General features: G+C 44.8%; 1 protein-coding gene across 1 annotated transcript in view; it reads left to right on the top strand.

Annotated features, from left to right (window-relative positions):
• Positions 1-3600: 3600 nt before the first annotated feature.
• Positions 3601-19514, top strand: part of MPP4 (MAGUK p55 scaffold protein 4) — a 212495-nt gene continuing 196581 nt past the window's right edge. The window contains exons 1-2 of the mRNA XM_088460721.1: positions 3601-3682; positions 18900-19021. Coding sequence (XP_088316847.1) covers positions 3601-3682; positions 18900-19021 — 204 coding nt within the window. The remainder of the gene's footprint in view (positions 3683-18899; positions 19022-19514) is intronic.

Consider the following 19514-nt stretch of genomic DNA (forward strand, 5'->3'; position numbering starts at 1 on the left):
AAAAAAAAATCACTCGTTTTTATTTATTTTTTAACACCAATCTCACTGATCCGTCCGTGTTTCTGTGACTTAAGTTTTTCTTTATCTCAGATGCATGCCGCACGTGCGCGCATCTCTGAATTATTTTTTACACTGATGCCTGTATCACGGATCTCACTGATCCCTTCTCCTCTGCAGGTGACCCGGTTTGCTCCTCCCATTTTTGATGGTTAATAAATTATAAAAAAAAACAATGAAATTCCATAGACAAAAAACCTTACGGTTTCACATGTCCCATTAAGGCTTCTTAGACATGATCTGAAATTTCACAAAACCTACTGAATTTCTGCCACTCAAACTTCAAAAAGCAATGAAATTACGGACGTGTTCCTTGCGCAATACAGATATGGTATGCCATCATAACCTGTGGTTAACTGCAGATTCAGCACTCTCACAGAATGAGATTGCTGTCACTAACAAAATGGTGGAGCTGCTAATTCACACAATTGTGTGCTCATTGGAATACACACATGTAGTCTAAGCAACTGAGGTCTGAGCAGTTATGTGATTTTTAAGTTTGAGTGGCAGAAATTCAGTAGGTTTTGTGAAACCCATATGACACACATATATCGCAATGTTAATAGTAAATAAATTAGCCAAGCCAGCTGTTAGTATGCAAGTGATTACAATTTGGTAGCTGGAAAGGTCTGGGTTAGAAATGTATTGCTATAAACAGCAATTCCAATAAGTTGTACAAAAGCTCATAGTTATCCATGCATTGTTTGAGCTGAAATGTTATGTTAAGCACTATATGTTACATCCTCCTTATGAGGAAGCCGCTGATTGGCCCAGAGGCAGAAGTGGAGACAAACAGCACCTTTATATGTTTTCTGTTTATTGTCTGATACTTGTGGGTTGCGATTCCCTCTAAGGCTGCAGGTGGTCAGAAATACAAATGATTGGCGCCTAGTTCATTTCTTATCTGCTGAAGAACCTGCTGTCCAAATCTCTCTCCATTAAGAGCCTTATTATAACTATTATTATAACTAGCCCCAGAGTGCTCTAAGGTTACTTTCATATTAACAGCCCTGTACATGGAAATTTAAAACTTGTTGATTACATTATTTTTATCTTCCATTAAGAGATGTCTGTATTGCTGTTGAGGAGCTTCCCTAAAGTATATTATGTATACCCCTGAGTGCATGCCTGCACAGAGACCAGGGCTTACAGGTTACTGGTGGTCAGGCTCCTGTCAGTGGTTATTAGTCAGAGGTGAGGGGTTACAGGTTACTGGTGGTCAGGCTCCTGTCAGTGGTTATTAGTCAGAGGTGAGGGGATACAGGTTACTGGTGGTCAGGGGTCCTGTCAGTGGTTATTAGTCAGAGGTGAGGGGATACAGGTTACTGGTGGTCAGGCTCCTGTCAGTGGTTATTAGTCAGAGGTGAGGGGTTACAGGTGGTCAGGCTCCTGTCAGTGGTTATTAGTCAGAGGTGAGGGGTTACTGGTGGTCAGGCTCCTGTCAGTGGTTATTAGTCAGAGGTGAGGGGATACAGGTTACTGGTGGTCAGGGGTCCTGTCAGTGGTTATTAGTCAGAGGTGAGGGGATACAGGTTACTGGTGGTCAGGCTCCTGTCAGTGGTTATTAGTCAGAGGTGAGGGGTTACTGGTGGTCAGGCTCCTGTCAGTGGTTATTAGTCAGAGGTGAGGGGTTACAGGTTACTGGTGGTCAGGGGTCCTGTCAGTGGTTATTAGTCAGAGGTGAGGGGTTACTGGTGGTCAGGCTCCTGTCAGTGGTTATTAGTCAGAGGTGAGGGGTTACAGGTGGTCAGGCTCCTGTCAGTGGTTATTAGTCAGAGGTGAGGGGTTACTGGTGGTCAGGCTCCTGTCAGTGGTTATTAGTCAGAGGTGAGGGGTTACAGGTTACTGGTGATCAGGCTCCTGTCAGTGGTTATTAGTCAGAGGTGAGGGGTTACAGGTCAGGCTCCTGTCAGTGGTTATTAGTCAGAGGTGAGGGGATACAGGTTACTGGTGGTCAGGCTCCTGTCAGTGGTTATTAGTCAGAGGTGAGGGGTTACTGGTGGTCAGGCTCCTGTCAGTGGTTATTAGTCAGAGGTGAGGGGTTACAGGTTACTGGTGGTCAGGGGTCCTGTCAGTGGTTATTAGTCAGAGGTGAGGGGTTACTGGTGGTCAGGCTCCTGTCAGTGGTTATTAGTCAGAGGTGAGGGGTTACAGGTGGTCAGGCTCCTGTCAGTGGTTATTAGTCAGAGGTGAGGGGTTACAGGTTACTGGTGGTCAGGCTCCTGTCAGTGGTTATTAGTCAGAGGTGAGGGGTTACAGGTTACTGGTGGTCAGGCTCCTGTCAGTGGTTATTAGTCAGAGGTGAGGGGTTACTGGTGGTCAGGCTCCTGTCAGTGGTTATTAGTCAGAGGTGAGGGGTTACTGGTGGTCAGGCTCCTGTCAGTGGTTATTAGTCAGAGGTGAGGGGTTACAGGTTACTGGTGGTCAGGCTCCTGTCAGTGGTTATTAGTCAGAGGTGAGGGGTTACTGGTGGTCAGGCTCCTGTCAGTGGTTATTAGTCAGAGGTGAGGGGTTACAGGTTACTGGTGGTCAGGGGTCCTGTCAGTGGTTATTAGTCAGAGGTGAGGGGTTACTGGTGGTCAGGCTCCTGTCAGTGGTTATTAGTCAGAGGTGAGGGGTTACTGGTGGTCAGGCTCCTGTCAGTGGTTATTAGTCAGAGGTGAGGGGTTACTGGTGGTCAGGCTCCTGTCAGTGGTTATTAGTCAGAGGTGAGGGGTTACAGGTTACTGGTGATCAGGCTCCTGTCAGTGGTTATTAGTCAGAGGTGAGGGGTTACAGGTCAGGCTCCTGTCAGTGGTTATTAGTCAGAGGTGAGGGGATACAGGTTACTGGTGGTCAGGGGTCCTGTCAGTGGTTATTAGTCAGAGGTGAGGGGATACAGGTTACTGGTGGTCAGGCTCCTGTCAGTGGTTATTAGTCAGAGGTGAGGGGTTACTGGTGGTCAGGCTCCTGTCAGTGGTTATTAGTCAGAGGTGAGGGGTTACAGGTTACTGGTGGTCAGGCTCCTGTCAGTGGTTATTAGTCAGAGGTGAGGGGTTACTGGTGGTCAGGCTCCTGTCAGTGGTTATTAGTCAGAGGTGAGGGGTTACAGGTTACTGGTGGTCAGGGGTCCTGTCAGTGGTTATTAGTCAGAGGTGAGGGGTTACTGGTGGTCAGGCTCCTGTCAGTGGTTATTAGTCAGAGGTGAGGGGTTACTGGTGGTCAGGCTCCTGTCAGTGGTTATTAGTCAGAGGTGAGGGGTTACTGGTGATCAGGCTCCTGTCAGTGGTTATTAGTCAGAGGTGAGGGGTTACAGGTTACTGGTGGTCAGGCTCCTGTCAGTGGTTATTAGTCAGAGGTGAGGGGTTACTGGTGGTCAGGCTCCTGTCAGTGGTTATTAGTCAGGTGAGAGGTTACTGGTTACTGGTGGTCAGGGGTACTGTCAGTGGTTATTAGTCAGAGGTGTGGGGTGCGGTGACCTGGCAGAGATTTTTATACCCTATTATAAATGTGTTCCCTTTTACCTTCCAGGTCTCTGTGCAGCGTTCTGATTGGTGTGTTTGGATGGTTCATCCACAGAAAGCTGCGGAATCTGTCAGAATGAGGGAGACCATGGAAATGAATCCCGGATGCCTTCAGGAAAACGGTAGGATTAGCAATTTGCGGCTATAACATCTGTATCAGAGAACACAATGAAGAAAACGTTATTAATATCAATAAGCCAAATAAAGTGACTGGTTCTGATATTTGTGTTGGACACGTCCTAACCTAAGAATACGGCAGCATTTGTATTTGGCACAATGAGCGAGTGTACATAATTTAGGCGTAGATTATATAAGGAATTTTGTGGGGGTCAAAATATTGTAAAAGGAAAGAAAAATCATTATAAAGGGATACTCTATAGAGAGAAACATTTGCTGCTTTTATATAGAGGATAATAACTGGACACAGACAAAGAGGAATCATTCAGTTCAGTCTCTATAATTACAGTATAATCACCATTTACAGAACATTAAATCCCTAATATGTGCACTTTGCAGTCCTAAGCGTTAGAGGTTTGTTCTCATGGTATAATTGTGATCTGTGACTGTGGAGTAGACACATGGAGTCACATACTGTATGGTTGGACCTCACGGAGATAATCGGGACAACGTGTATTGTTTCTTTGCAGTGGTGCAAACATGGAAAACCGGTGTCACCATGTGATGTTCAGGGAATAGAATAAAATAATAAAATATTGACTCATTCACGTCAATCCATGAAATTTATAGCTAATCCATACTTACCTACTCTCCCGGGTTGTTGCGAGAGTCTCCCAAATGTTCAGGTAGCCCCCCGCACCGCCGCAAGATTATCCGAATCTCCTGCATCCCGCTCACTTTCTAGTGAAATGAACATGATTGGGAGATGATTGCCAGGAATTGCGGCTCTGTACGGAGGGGGCAGGGCTAAATGACGCTAAAATGGCCGTCCCTCATCATGGTCTTGTGATTCGCGGCGGATTGCCTGATGGGGTGGGGCCTAATAACATAGGAACCTGGCCCCACCCCCCGATGTGTCCATCTGTGTTTGCTCTCCTGACATCTCCCGGAGAGGAGATATTACAAATCGCTAAACTTACCTGCATCATAAATGCGCTAGTATCATTCTGTCACTAATTGAGCTTCCAGTATGTTTGTTAATGGTTGGAGGAAACCAGAACACTCAGAGGAAGTCGGTACAAACACAAGTGCTAAAGGAATATCTTTACAAATCCAGAATTGTTCCATTAATAAAGTATGTATAGCAATATAGGCTATAATCAGAGCTTATAGTGAGTTATTCAGTAACTTGAAAGTATTCATGAATAATTATAGCCATTAGTAAATGTATATATATTATGACATTTATAATACACTGAAGTCAGGGGGTAACAACACTGGCAGAACTTGTTGCAGGTGCCTAGAACCAATGTCTCCTCTGAGGTCTCCAATCCTACGCCATTATTTGCCAGCTAGTCGCACAGGAGAGGGCAGGTATGTACAGTGTAAATGTCTCTCTAATGCTACAGGCAGTGCGCAGCCCGGCCTACAAAGACTTGGCACCCGAGGCTGTGGGCCCTGGTTTTCTGGAGGTGGCTACCCTTGTCTGTAACACCTGGTAACTGGAGCCGAAAACCTCTGTTGCCTCCAGGAGTTATTCCGCAGGGTGTCAATAGTTTCACGTCTGTTGTGTTTAGTAACGGTATTTGGTGCTAAATCATTAATTATTACAATTAATATTTTTATATCCCTATTTAGTAAAACAGATAATACAAAACATTGCAAATTGCGGTATACAAATTATACAGACAATATATATATTAAAGTCAATTTGGTAACCATAAACATACTTTGAAAAAATATCAAACAAATATAGGTGTTACCTACGGCCACTGGTACCATTAGGCCACTGCCTAGGTCCCCCAAATTAGGGGGGTAGCAGTAGAATGAAGTATGCTCTGCAAGATAAATACTTTATCACCAGGGGAAAGAGCCTATGCCAGTGGCGTTGACAATTGCCCATGGCAGTGTGGCCACCCATGGCTCTAAGCCCACACTGGGCGAGCTCTCTGAGTTTTTGGCAACAAAACTGCTAATTGGGAACGCTAAGGCCGGGCAGAAAGGTATGGAGGCTTTTAGCAGAGGAGCTTCACCATCACCTGAGAGCATCTCCTCCATCACCTGAGAGCATCTCCTCCATCACCTGAGAGCATCTCCTCCATCGCAAGAGAGCATCCAGCTGCTGAACCAACCACCCCACAGAAACCATCACTGCCCATCACATCCATTTCCTCTGCTGCTCTGCTAGGTTTGTCATCTGTGTCCCTCAGTGCTCAGTATGGCCTGGAGGGCTGCACTCATAGGGACTTGGGGTCTGGTACAAGGAGGTATGTCCTAATCAGAAGAAAATTTGTCAGGTAGTCTGGGGTGTCTCATCAATAGGAGTGCAATATAGGTGGACCCTGACTAAAATGTATATATGGCTATTACATACTTACCATAATTGTGAATGTTCAGGGTTTCTGGGTTCATATCAATGCTTGACTAAAAATATGAGGATCACTCAGCTCACGTTGGTTACTCTATGTTCCCTGCTGTTAGTGTAGCTATGTTTTACAGTTACTGTCAATTGTTGAATCCTCCATGTTGAGTTATATGCTCATATGCTGTAAAATAATTATAGCTGTGTGGTCACTGGTTCTCCCAGTATCTTTGGGCATGTGGGGAGTTCTTTGTTCCATTTTAAGGATAAAATGACTATTGGCTACAGCTTTACCACGTGCAATAAGATCTTAACATAATAACAGCAAAAACTTAACCTAACATAACCACATGGAGACTTGTGTTTGGAAAAATTAATTGTCACAATATTTTGAGAAACAAATTGGGGATAAAAAAGGCCTGTAGATAAAAGGAAAAGTGGCAACAAAAACATCACTGGTCAGCGGCACATTTACCTGAGTTAGCACCAGGACCACTAAACTTGCTAGGCCCATCCTGTAGGGTTGTGACTCCTTCCTACCCTAGTCAGTAACAATCATAAACAATATATTTCCTCCATTGGTGCCAATACATAAACAAATAGAAGAGTCCTTACATAAAAAAAATGTTTTCTTGCTGGATCAAACGTCTATTTTTCAGAATTTTGATCTTCCCCAGTGTGTAGTAGATGGACTAGTTGATGAATAGGCCCCTAAATGCTGAGGCTACTAGAGGTGGTCTATATCCTTGGAGTGATGCATTTGGAGTCTATATCCTTGGAGTGATGCATTTGGAGTCTATATCCTTGGAGTGATGCATTTGGAGTCTATATCCTTGGAGTGATGCATTTGGAGTCTATATCCTTGGAGTGATGAATCTGGAGTCTATATCCTTGGAGTGATGCATTTGGAGTCTATATCCTTGGAGTGATGCATTTGGAGTCTATATCCTTGGAGTGATGAATCTGGAGTCTATATCCTTGGAGTGATGAATCTGGAGTCTATATCCTTGGAGTGATGAATCTGGAGTCTATATCCTTGGAGTGATGAATCTGGAGTCTATATCCTTGGAGTGATGAATCTGGAGTCTATATCCTTGGAGTGATGAATCTGGAGTCTATATCCTTGGAGTGATGAATCTGGAGTCTATATCCTTGGAGTGATGAATCTGGAGTCTATGGCCCTCACTCTCTCTGAATGAGGGCGGCTGCTTTTTTTTTTGTGCGGCTACAGAGGGCCAACTACTGGGGGCTCACTACTGAGGGCAACTACTGGAAGGGGCACAACTACAAGGGGCACTACTTGAAGGGGCGCAACTACAAGGGGCACTGCATGCGGGCACAACTACATGGGGCACTGCATAAGAGGCACTAGTATAGGGGGCATTGCATATGGGGCACAACTACAGGGGACACTACTTTAATGGGCACAACTAAAGGGGGTCCTGCATAATGGGCACTACTACAGGGGACATTGCATAAGGGGCACTATTACAGGGGGCATTGCATAATGGGCACTACTACAGGGGGCATTGCATAAGGGGCACTATTACAGGGGGCATTGCACAATGGGCACTACTACAGGGGGCATTGCATAATGGGCACTACTACAGGGGGCATTGCATAATGGGCACTACTACAGGGGACACTACTTTAATGGGCACAACTAAAGGGGGTCCTGCATAATGGGCACTACTACAGGGGGCATTGCATAATGGGCACTACTACAGGGGGCATTGCATAATGGGCACTACTACAGGGGGCATTGCATAATGGGCACTACTACAGGGGGCATTGCATAAGGGGCACTATTACAGGGGGCATTGCATAAGGGGCACTATTACAGGGGGCATTGCATTTTGGGGCACAACTACAGGGGGCACTGTATAAGGGCACTAACTTGATACACACAGTTTGCAGGTTATAAACTATGTTCCCAATAATCTGGTTCTTCACGGACATAAAAACTGTGCAACCTGTCCTGAGCTGAGGTGACAGACTGGCAGGAGCAGAGAGGAGGGTTGGTGAAGTAATCTGTCAGGGTGGAATGTAATGGGCATTACTGTTTGGCATAATGTGTATTTGGCATTACAATGTGAAATAGGGGCATTACAGCATGGCATAAATTTATAAGGGTTTTACTGTATGTCATGTGTTATACGTGGCATTATTGTGTGGCATGTGTAAGGGGCATTGCTGTGTGGCATGATGTGTTGTAAGGGGAATTCCGGTGTGGCATAATGTGTTGTAAGGGGCGTTCCGGTGTGATACACTGTGTTATAAATGGCATTACTTAGTGTGTCATAATGTGTAAGGCACGTTGCTGTATCATGTAACCACACATCTTAAACGTCGTCTTTGGGTGTGTTTGATCTTTGGGCGGATGGGGGGGGAGCAAAATTTATAGTTACGCCACTGGTCTCATTCAGACCCGGTCACAAGCGCTGAGCACTCGCAACCGGGTCGATGTTTGCCCACTGGGCATGCGCACGTCGGAGCCGGCTTCGACATGCGCATACACTAGACCTGGCTAGCGATGGCCGCTCCGTCGCTCTGGGTCTCGCACCAAAGGGGGCGAGCTGTCGATGTTGATTGACAGCTCACCTCATTTGGAAGGTAGGCCGGGGGTGACTGGCCAAACGGAGGGGTTCCCGACGAAACGCTTGCCGTTTAGGGGCGGCCCCACTGACATCATTGCTCGATCAGAGTAGAAAGCTCCCTGGGGCTTGCGAGTGCCGAGACCCAACCTTAGGGTCTCGTCGCAAGCCCCGATGGTCGCGATAGTCCTGACCATCGCGACCATCACCCTGGTCGGTCGCTAAGCTGAGGGTGGTAACCCACAGCTTAGCTAGCGACCAAGAGGCCACACTTCAAGATGCAAGCGGCCGCCCTCAATCAGAGCGACTGCTTGCATCTAACGACCGGGTCTGAATGAGACCCTATATCCTTGGAGTGATGAATTTGGGTTTTGTCTCTAGTCTATCCTTGCTCTCCCTGATCCTGGCTGTATATGGCAATATCTCATAGAACAGTTCTCATAGAATTTGGGATACATTTACTGATAGTCAATATGTCCGTTGAGGCAGAGCCGTAACTAGACATTTTGGTGCCCTGTGCCAGAGAGAGCATTGGTGCCCCCCCCCCCCCCCCCATTTTTAAAATAGGGACATAATATAGTGCACCTGAGAGAGGGCCATGGCCTCATGTGGAATGGCCAGGGAAGAGATAGGGGAGGCCAGGAGATGCTGGGGATAAATAGGGACATAATATAGTGCACCTGAGAGAGGGCCATGGCCTCATGTGGAATGGCCAGGGAAGAGATAGGGGAGGCCAGGAGATGCTGGGGATAAATAGGGACATAATATAGTGCACCTGAGAGAGGGCCATGGCCTCATGGGGAAGGGCCAGGGAAGAGATAGGGGAGGCCCGGAGATGCTGGGGATAAATAGGGACATAATATAGTGCACCTGAGAGAGGGGCATGGCCCCATGGGGAAGGGCCAGGGAAGAGATAGGGGAGGCCAGGAGATGCCGGGGGTAAATAGGGACATAATATAGTGCACCTGAGAGAGGGCCAAGGCCTCATGGGGAAGGGCCAGGGAAGAGATGGGGGAGGCCAGGAGATGCTGGGGATAAAAGAAGAGGAAGCTACAAGTAAGAATGATAATAAACAGGAAAACTGACAGGCCCAAACAGCGCCCCCTGCCCTGCGGTGCCCTATCCTAGTGACGACCCTACCCTGCGGTGCCCAATCCTAGTGACGACCCTGCCCTGCGGTGCCCTAACCTAGTGACGGCCGTGCCCTATCCTAGTGACGGCCCTGCCCTGCGGTGCCCTATCCTAATTACGACCCTGCCCTGCGGTGCCCTATCCTAGTGACGGCCCTGCCCTGCGGTGCCCTATCCTAGTGACGGCCCTGCCCTGCGGTGCCCTATCCTAGGGACGGCCCTGCGTTTAGGATATATGATGTTTGCAGTCCCCTGGATTAGATGATGTTACAGCCACTTAATTGCCTCTTTTGTTGATAATTATAACTCCAAGTTGTTGCTGTATTGAATATTATTAGATCTTTTAGTGCTGCTCCCAGATAGTTCAACAGATGTTTGTTTGATGTCCGCTTATTAAAGCTAATGTACATATAAGCCTGTGGTGTCTGAGGGGTAGGGTCACATCTGCCCTCTCCGTATAAGTCTGTATGAATAGAATCATCTGTGGGGCAATACTAAGGTGTTGCAGAATCATTTTATTCTATCTCTTATTTAGTTTGTGTCGCAAATTGAAAACTGCTGCAGCTACGAATGTGTTTTGCATTTTTAGTGACCTGGAGCTGTCATCTCTGGCCCTAGATTTATAGTATGGTTCTCTAAAGATTAAAGGTCCCTACACACAAAACAATATAGGAAATTATACGATCTCATTAATGATTTCCCTTGAACTCCTGAACACTCCCGGACAAACTATATTGTTCCTTGCACATGGAACGATTGTACAAACGATATAGATGGGTCATTAACAACTGCAAATCATTAACGATCTTCTGTCTCCCCATTGGCTGGCATAAAATGGTGGAGGGGAGTGGCCAGGAAAAGTGAAGACAAATCGTTCGTCGTCCATGAACTCGTTCATAGTGCACACACACGGAATGATGTGTGGCAAATCGTGAAAAGACAGGTCGTGATCTTTCTGCATGTTGAAGAGATCACAGACAATGACCAGCGGGAACGTGCATAACGATTTGTTATTCCAATTGGTTGAAAATGGCAATAACCTTAAGACTGGCTGCACTTAGGCCCTGATTCAGACCCGCTCGCTGCCAGAGGCAGCTCACAGGTCTGAAGGGCGTTATTTATTTTTTTTCAGTCCGGCCTCCTGGCTGCTCACTTAGCTGTGGGTGACCATTGGGGCTTGCAACGAGAACCTTGTGGTAGGGTCTCATCTGCCGCAAGTCCCAGTAAGCTTCCGGCTCTGATAGACATCACTCGTAATGTCAGTGGGGCTGCCCCCAAACGGCAGGCGGGAACGCCTCCGTTTGGCCAGCCACCCCCCCCCTCCCCACCAAACGGGCCTTGCTGTCGATCAACTTCGACATCCCTTTTGGATGCGAGCGCCAGACCGAGTGATTTCTCGCTCGCTTCGGGGCTCGCACATGCGCGCATCGTGTGCACTGCCCAGCCATCGACCCACTTGCGAGCGCTAAGCGCTCGTGAGCGGGTCTGAATCAGGCCCTTAATGTGACTTTTGTACAGTCTGGTAATGCTATAATGCAGACAAGTCCCTCCATCAGGTTCCTGACACTCCTCTCATTACCTCCGACCAACTTCCCCACTGTACTTGCCCCAGTGCTATTTATAGCTCCTCAGATCACCCCACGTCTAGCTGTATAATGGGCACTCCCACATTAACCCCCTCACTGCCGCCTAAATCCCAGCACATGGGCTACTGGGAAAGGCTGACAGCTGCTGTCAATTACATGTATAGTCTTCCTTTTAGTTATTGATACTACAGTAACACTAAAATACATTTATACATTATTTACTAAACTAAGGGGCAGATGTACTAAGCTCTGGAAATTGATAAATTGGAGAGTGATAAACTACCAACCAATCAGCTCCTAACTGATTTTTCAAAAACAGCCTGTAGCATGACAGTTAGGAGCTGAGTGGTTGGTAGTTTATCTCATTCCAGAGCTTAGTACATCTCCCCTTAAATTCCAATTATTTTACATATAACAAAGATGACCACATTCTCTGTTTCTTTTCAAGTGGCCAAGCGCTTTAATCAAGTCTCTGCTCTGTTGGATTCAGGCGCAGCTGGCATTATTGTCACATCCGAATTAGCCCAGCAGTGGGCAGTACCAACCGAGAGTCTGCCTCATCCTATCTACCTCATAGCGGTTGATGGAACCCGCATCCTAGGAGGTACAATTACCCTTCAGACTCGACATCTGCGAGTCAAGATTAGTGCTCTACACTCTGGAATGTGATGCCATGGGTATGACAGGAAAACTTAAAAGTTCATAGTTCTGGGCTTGCCCTGGCTCCGTCTGCATAATCCTGAAATTGACACGAGAACCTCACAAATCACCGCTTGGAGATCTTCCTGCTTTAGTCCTTGCCTTCAAAATTTTAAAGTTCTTGCAGTATGCTTTGCAGGACCATCTAATCCGGATAATCCTCCTCCTTATCAATAATTCACTGATTTTTTCAGTAAAGGTGGTGCTGCTAATCTTCCTCCTCACTGTAAATTGGATTGTCCAACTGAACTAATCCCTGGGAAATCTCCTCCCAGATGACGAATTTATCTGCTATTGCTCCCAGAAACTAAGGCCATGAGTGACTGGATCCAAGAGAATTTGGAAAAAGGGTTCATCCGCCCTTCCACCCCTCCTGCTGGTGCAGGCTTATTTTTTGTAAAAAGAAAACTATGGCGGTCTGCGCCCCGGCATTGACTGACTACAGGGGACTGAATGACATCACCATTAAAAAAACGCTATCCTCTCCCTCTTATCACAGAGCTTTTTGACCATGTCAGTGGAGCCACCATCTTCACCAAATCGGACTTGGGGGAGCATATAGTCTCATACGGATCCGGAGCAGAGATAAGTGGAAAACCACATTTAACATCTGCAACGGTCACTACGCGTACCTCGTTATTCCCTACAGTCTCAGCAATGCTCCCGCAGTATTTCAGCACTATGTCAATGAGATCTTCCGCAATCTGTAGAACAAACATGTTGTCTATCTTGACGATATTCTCATATTCGCCATTGATCTGGAAGAACATCACTGGCAAGTAAAGTGTCTGTTCCAATCATCTCTACTGCAATTGGAGAAGTGTCTTCCTAATACTCTCAGGACTGTTCAGCGCTTCCTTGGGTTTCCGAACTACTATCGCAAATTCGTCTTGGAAGTTGACGCTTCTTCCATAGGAGTCGGAGCTGTGCTCTCTTAATGCCCTTCTGATGGTCTTTACCCCTGTGGATTTTTCTTCAGAAAATTAACTCTGGCTGAGTGTAACTACTCTATTGGGGATCAAGAATTTCTCACTATTAAGATACCCTTAAGAGGAGTGGAGCTATCTTTTTTGGTATCCCATTTAAATTCTCACAGACCACAAAAACCTGTTATATCTTAAGACAGCCCATTCTCTGAATCCAAAGCAAAGCAGATTGGCTCTTTCCTTCTCACGATTCAACTTCAAATTGTCTTTTCATCCAGGGGTCCAGAACCGAAAGGCTGATACCCTCTCTCGTTCCATGGAGCAAGAAAATTAGACTACTTCTGCTGAGAAGCATCTCATCATTGATCCAGTGGCTTTCTCTGCATTTGGAGTAGAATCCACACCAACTGTTGGGAAAACTCTTGTCAAGCCCACATTAGGCAAGAAACTGCTACAATGGGCTCATGCTTCCTGCTTCACAGGTCATACAGGCATACAAAAGACCTTAGTTCATTTCCAGGTCTTACTGGTGGCCCTCTCTCAAAAAAGACATCCAAGACTTCATTGCCTTTTGTAACAAGTACGCCCAGCATAAAGTGTCTCAACAGTCTTCAGCTGGGCAGTTACTTCCTCTCTGTTCCACATCAACCATGGTCACATCTGTTGATGGACTTCATTACCGACCCAACACAATTTGGGTGGTAGTTGACCGGTTTACCAAGATTGCTCACTTCATACCCCTCACCTATCTTCCATCAGCTCCCAAGTTGGCTCAATTATTCATACAAGAAATCTTCAGACTCCATGGACTACCTCTGGAAATCATCTCTGACTTGGGAGTGCAGTTTGTCACCAAGTTTCTGCATTCCTTGTGTTCTTCACTTCAAATAAAGCTCAATTTCTCCACTTCGAAACTGACAACTCTCATGTCTGAAGCATGGTCTACTCCAAATAAGCATCTCCATGCTACAAAGAATTTTACTTCTCGGTACCCATTTTCACTTGGTGAATGTAACAAATGGGAAGTTCCTCTATCAGTAGACGCCCATATTACTAGATTGATCAGGAGCTCTACGTTACCCATTCTTTCTGCATCCTCACTAAAGGAGGTTACAGATAGAAATCTTGAAAATTATTTGAAAACAATGTTTTCATTCATTATCTGGAGCTATTTCCAGGCCAGCTATGGCTGTAGCCTGGGTAGCCAAAGCTAGGGAATAATGGACGAGCTGTCTTGTCTCTTTCAGATACGAGAGGCAGCTGTGTATGTTGGGGAAGCGGTTATTGATGCAGGTATCTTGGTTTCTAGGTTGTCTGCAATTGTGGTTGCAGCCCAGAGAACCCTTTGGCTAAGAACCTGGAAGGCGGATACAGGGTACAAGAAGGCTCTGGAATCTTTGCCTTTTGTTGGGAAAGTACTGTTTGTGCCAGACCTGGATGACATAGTGGCTTCTCTAGCAACATCTAAATCTGCTGGGTTGCAATCTACGACTACCCCTAGGTATAGGCAGTCATCAGTTTGGTCCTTTCACCCACAGAGTAGAGCAAAGGGACAATCTTCTGCTAGACAGGGTAATTGCCACAAGAAACCGCAGACCAAGAAATTTTGGTCAACCAGACATCCAGGTTCTAAGCTGGATGGTAAGCCCACAACCTGATGGGTCTCAGGGTTGGAGGCCAACTTTTACAGTTTTCTCAGGCCTGGCATCAGAATGACGGCTCATCTCAGATGACAAGGAATCAAGATACTGCCATATTTGGCTACCTCCTGATATAGGCACAATCTCAGGAGGTGTTACAACGTCACCTGCTTACAAGAGCATGGCTGAATAATCAATTGGGAAAAGTGTTCTCTTTCTCCATCTCAGCAGATGTGCACTTGGGGGCGCTGCTGGATTCCTTGGGGCTAAGGTTTCTTCTAACAGTGGACAAGATTGCGGTGCTACAATCTTGTGTGCACAGTCTACTCTGCAAGCACAAAGTGTCAGTTCACTTGGCAATGCAGGTACTGGCCTCCATGGTATCCACCTTCAACATGGTGGCTTATGCCCAGTTCCACTCCAGGTCTCTGCAACAATGGATTCTGTCTCATTGGGATGATCAGTATCATCTGATAAAGTCTCAAATGATCCGCATATCGCCTAGAGGTTGGGCTCTCCCTCCCATGATGGCTGCAGATGACTCATTTAGACAAGGGTTGCCTATTATGGGTCCCAGATTGGGTACTTCTCACCACGGATGCAAGTCTTCGAGGATGGGGAGCAATGACAGGTTATCACACCTTTCAGGGAAGGTGGACGGCTCAGGAAGGTCACTTACCGATCAATGTTTTGGAGCTTCGTGCACCTCTTTCAGAGCAGGTCTGCCCAGATTCAGTCCGACAACATGACCGCAGTGGCCAGTATTAGCCATCAGGGAGTCACAGAAAGTCCGACAGCTATGAAGAAAGTGGCAAACATTCTGCTGTGGGCAGAATGCCATCTTCCAGCAATCGTGGCAATATTCATCACAGGAGTCCTCAACTGGGAAGCGGACTTCCTAATGGGCTCTTCATCCAGTGGTCTTTCAACTCCTGGTGGACAAGGGGAGACTACCAGATGTAGACCTTATGGCATCACATCACAATCGCAAAGACCCCAGGTACGGGTCTAGAACAAGGGACCCCTCAGCCGACTTCGTGGGTGCGCTGGTAGGAAGGTGGGACTTCAGGTTGGCATACCTGTTTCCTCCAATCTCCCTCTTCCCAAGGGTCTTCAGAAAGTTCAAACAGGAAGGCAGCAGGATAATACTAATAGTTCATGCCTGGCCCAGGAGATATTGGTTCACCGATCTGACATGTCTATCCATAGACAGTCTGCTTCCACTGCCTCTGCGACCGGATTTGCTAGTACAGGGTGCCTGCCTATATCCGGATTTACCTCAGCTGGCTTTGACGACATGGCTCTTGAGGCTTCCATCTTAAAGGCCAAAGGTTTCTCTACTTCTGTGATCCAAACAATGCTGAGGGCGAGGAAGCCTGCTTCAGCCCGCATCTATCAGAGGATTTGGAATTCATCATTAGAGTTCCCACAGAAAATATTACCCTAGGGTAATATGAGTAATATGTGTACTATGAGTAATATGTGTACTATGAGTAATGAGTGTAATATGAGTAATGAGTAATATGTTATGGATTCTAACAATCTCTATATCCCTAAAATGTTGCTATTTAGTGTAATAAGTCGCACAAGAAATAATTACTCTTCAGACTTTGATTGTGTTTCCAAAGCACAAAAAGATATTATTCACCAAAAGCAGATAGTTACATGCTGTGATCTAAATACAATTAGCGCAAACAAATTATACAATCACAAGGTACAGTCAATACATTATGCTTGTGCCCCGGATCCAGGTCCCAGTCATCAATCCTGACGTCTGCGGTCATTCTATGGGTATGACTGAGGTCTACCCCATTTGTGCAATACTATATACTCTTACAAGAAATGGCAACACAATAGAGACAGACAAACACTGTTTTATTGGTTCTTGCTCCTGAATGATCTTCTTATTGGACAGTTCATATGGTATCATTAGGGGATGGCTTGATCTTGTAGCTGTTCCTTTATGTAGTCTTCCTCCCTAAAAAAAATGTCTAAACTGGCTAGTTTACATTACATTACAGAGTACATTTCAATGCCTCTCTCTCTGATCCATAACTTGAGATGCATGCCGCGATCTCCTTGCCGATGGAACTGGAAATCTGCAAATAAACAGTGCATCAGTTTGATACTAAACATGACATGTATAACAGTGTTCTATACCTTTAATATCAAACACATGCATTTCATATCATAACCAATATCTTTAATATAAACCATATTGTGCAGGAACCTTTTATAAGTGTTTATATATATATATATATATATAATATATATATATATATATATATATATATATATATATATATGATTGTGGTCGCTAATGTGCGTCTGTATTTAAAACTAAGTGAATGCTCAACAATCTGTATATACCTCAGTAAGCTCACGTGCGCGTCCATGGGTACTTAAATAAGTATATATACAATTATCAATGTGTGTATATTTATAATTATATGTAATTATGTGTCTGTTTGTGCGTTTATGTAATTCTGTGTATTTTGTGATGAATTAATATATTTTATCCATTTCTGACATATTTTAAAACTACAGTGTGAGGTGTAAATGGGAGTCCACTTCTTATTTCTAAACGGGGGGAAGAGAGAGCCAAAGCTGCTTGAAGGTGCCTCATTCTAATGAACTAATTCAATGGTTTTCCTCTACCTATTCAGTCTAAATGCCAGTTCCTTTGGACCAGACTAGTACTGAACACAGGGGCACACAATTACCCTTAATTTTACATTTAGATTGCTTACTTTGAGGATACTGGTTTCTATACATTTTTTATTAATTTTGTTACAGGCAACTTGTATTAGTATGCGAAGTTTCTACAAACACCCACAGACACACAGACACACAGACCTGTATTTCCAGGCTCTGATCAAACCCTATAGCAATACCAACATATTTATACATATCGCAATTGCGTCGACACAGAATCGTCAAATAAAAAATTACAAGCGATCATATCCAATTATTTGGTATCGACAATGTGTAATGAGTGTAATGAGTGTAATGAGTGTAATGAGTGCAATGAGTGTAATATGTGTAATATGTGTAATATGTGTAATGAGTGCAATGAGTGCAATGAGTGTAATGAGTGCAATGAGTGTAATATGTGTAATATATGCAATGAGTGTAATATGTGCAATGAGTGCAATATGTGTAATGAGTACAATGAGTACAATGAGTACAATGAGTGTAATGAGTGTAATATGTGCAATGAGTGTAATGAGTGTAATGAGTGTAATATGTGCAATGAGTGTAATGAGTGTAATGAGTGTAATATGTGCAATGAGTGTAATATGTGCAATGAGTGTAATATGTGCAATGAGTGTAATATGTGTAATGAGTGTAATATGTGCAATGAGTGTAATATGTGCAATGAGTGTAATATGTGTAATGAGTGTAATATGTGCAATGAGTGTAATATGTGCAATGAGTGTAATATGTGCAATGAGTATAATATGTGTAATGAGTGTAATGAGTGTAATGAGTGTAATGAGTGTAATGAGTGTAATGAGTGTAATGAGTGTAATGAGTGTAATGAGTGTAATGAGTGTAATATGTGCAATGAGTGTAATATGTGCAATGAGTGTAATATGTGTAATGAGTGTAATATGTGCAATGAGTGTAATGAGTGTAATATGTGCAATGAGTGTAATATGTGCAATGAGTGTAATATGTGCAATGAGTGTAATGAGTGTAATATGTGCAATGAGTGTAATATGTGCAATGAGTGTAATGAGTGTAATATGTGCAATGAGTGTAATGAGTGTAATGAGTGCAATGAGTGTAATATGTGTAATATGTGCAATGAGTGTAATATGTGCAATGAGTGTAATATGTGTAATGAGTGCAATGAGTGTAATATGTGCAATGAGTGTAATATGTGCAATGAGTGCAATGAGTGTAATATGTGTAATATGTGTAATATGTGTAATATGTGCAATGAGTGCAATATGTGCAATGAGTGTAATGAGTGTAATGAGTGTAATGAGTGTAATAATGTGCAATGAGTGTAATGAGTGTAATAATGTGCAATGAGTGTAATGAGTGCAATGAGTGTAATATGTGCTTTGAGTGCAATATGTGTAATGAGTGCTTTGAGTGCAATATGTGTAATGAGTGTTACGTCCAGTCTTACAAGACACAGTGTTACGTCCAGTCTTACAAGACACAATGTTGCAGGTGAAGTATGACTGCTCTCGTTATTGGCTCTTCATCCTGTTGTACAATCATTGTGACATCATATAGGGCACCCAATAACCAGCTCCATTCTGTCCTTTAGGTCTCTCGCAGATCCTCACACTGGTCCTTGAAGAGCTGGGTCTGTTCTACCAAAGAGATGTGAACGGCATCGGAGTATTGTACAGTTTGCTCCAGGCCCCATGGTTGCAGTCTTTACTTAAGGTATGAGACAAATGTTCATAATGACAAATGAGCTGCTATCACATGTATGGTTAGAGCAGGTGACATCTTCATTTCAGCTATTCACAGTACATCAGGAGATTAGAGAACTGATCAGTCCACTTATGCCACCATGAAAACCCAGCAGCACAGAGTATATCAGGAGATGAGGGATGTATCAGTGAGGACAGGTCTACATGTGATAGGGACAGTGACATGATGTGAGGAGGGGAATGGAGTCAGCAGGAAGTCACAGACTGAGACTTATATAGTAGGAGGAGCAGGGTCCCCAGCAGCACAGAGTATATCAGGGGATGAGTGATGTGTCAGTGAGGACAGGGCTGCACGTGACAGGAGCAGACATGATGTGAGGAGGGGAATGGAGGCAGCAGGAAGCCACAGGCTGAGAGTTATATAGTGGGAGGAGCAGGGTCCCCAGCAGCACAGAGTATATCAGGAGATGAGTGAGTTGATCATGTGGGAAATACTGCCAACA

The sequence above is a fragment of the Taudactylus pleione genome, unplaced genomic scaffold (genome assembly GCF_031769625.1).
Source record: "Taudactylus pleione unplaced genomic scaffold, aTauple2 ptg000976l, whole genome shotgun sequence".
In the NCBI taxonomy this organism is placed as follows: Eukaryota; Metazoa; Chordata; class Amphibia; order Anura; family Myobatrachidae; genus Taudactylus; species Taudactylus pleione.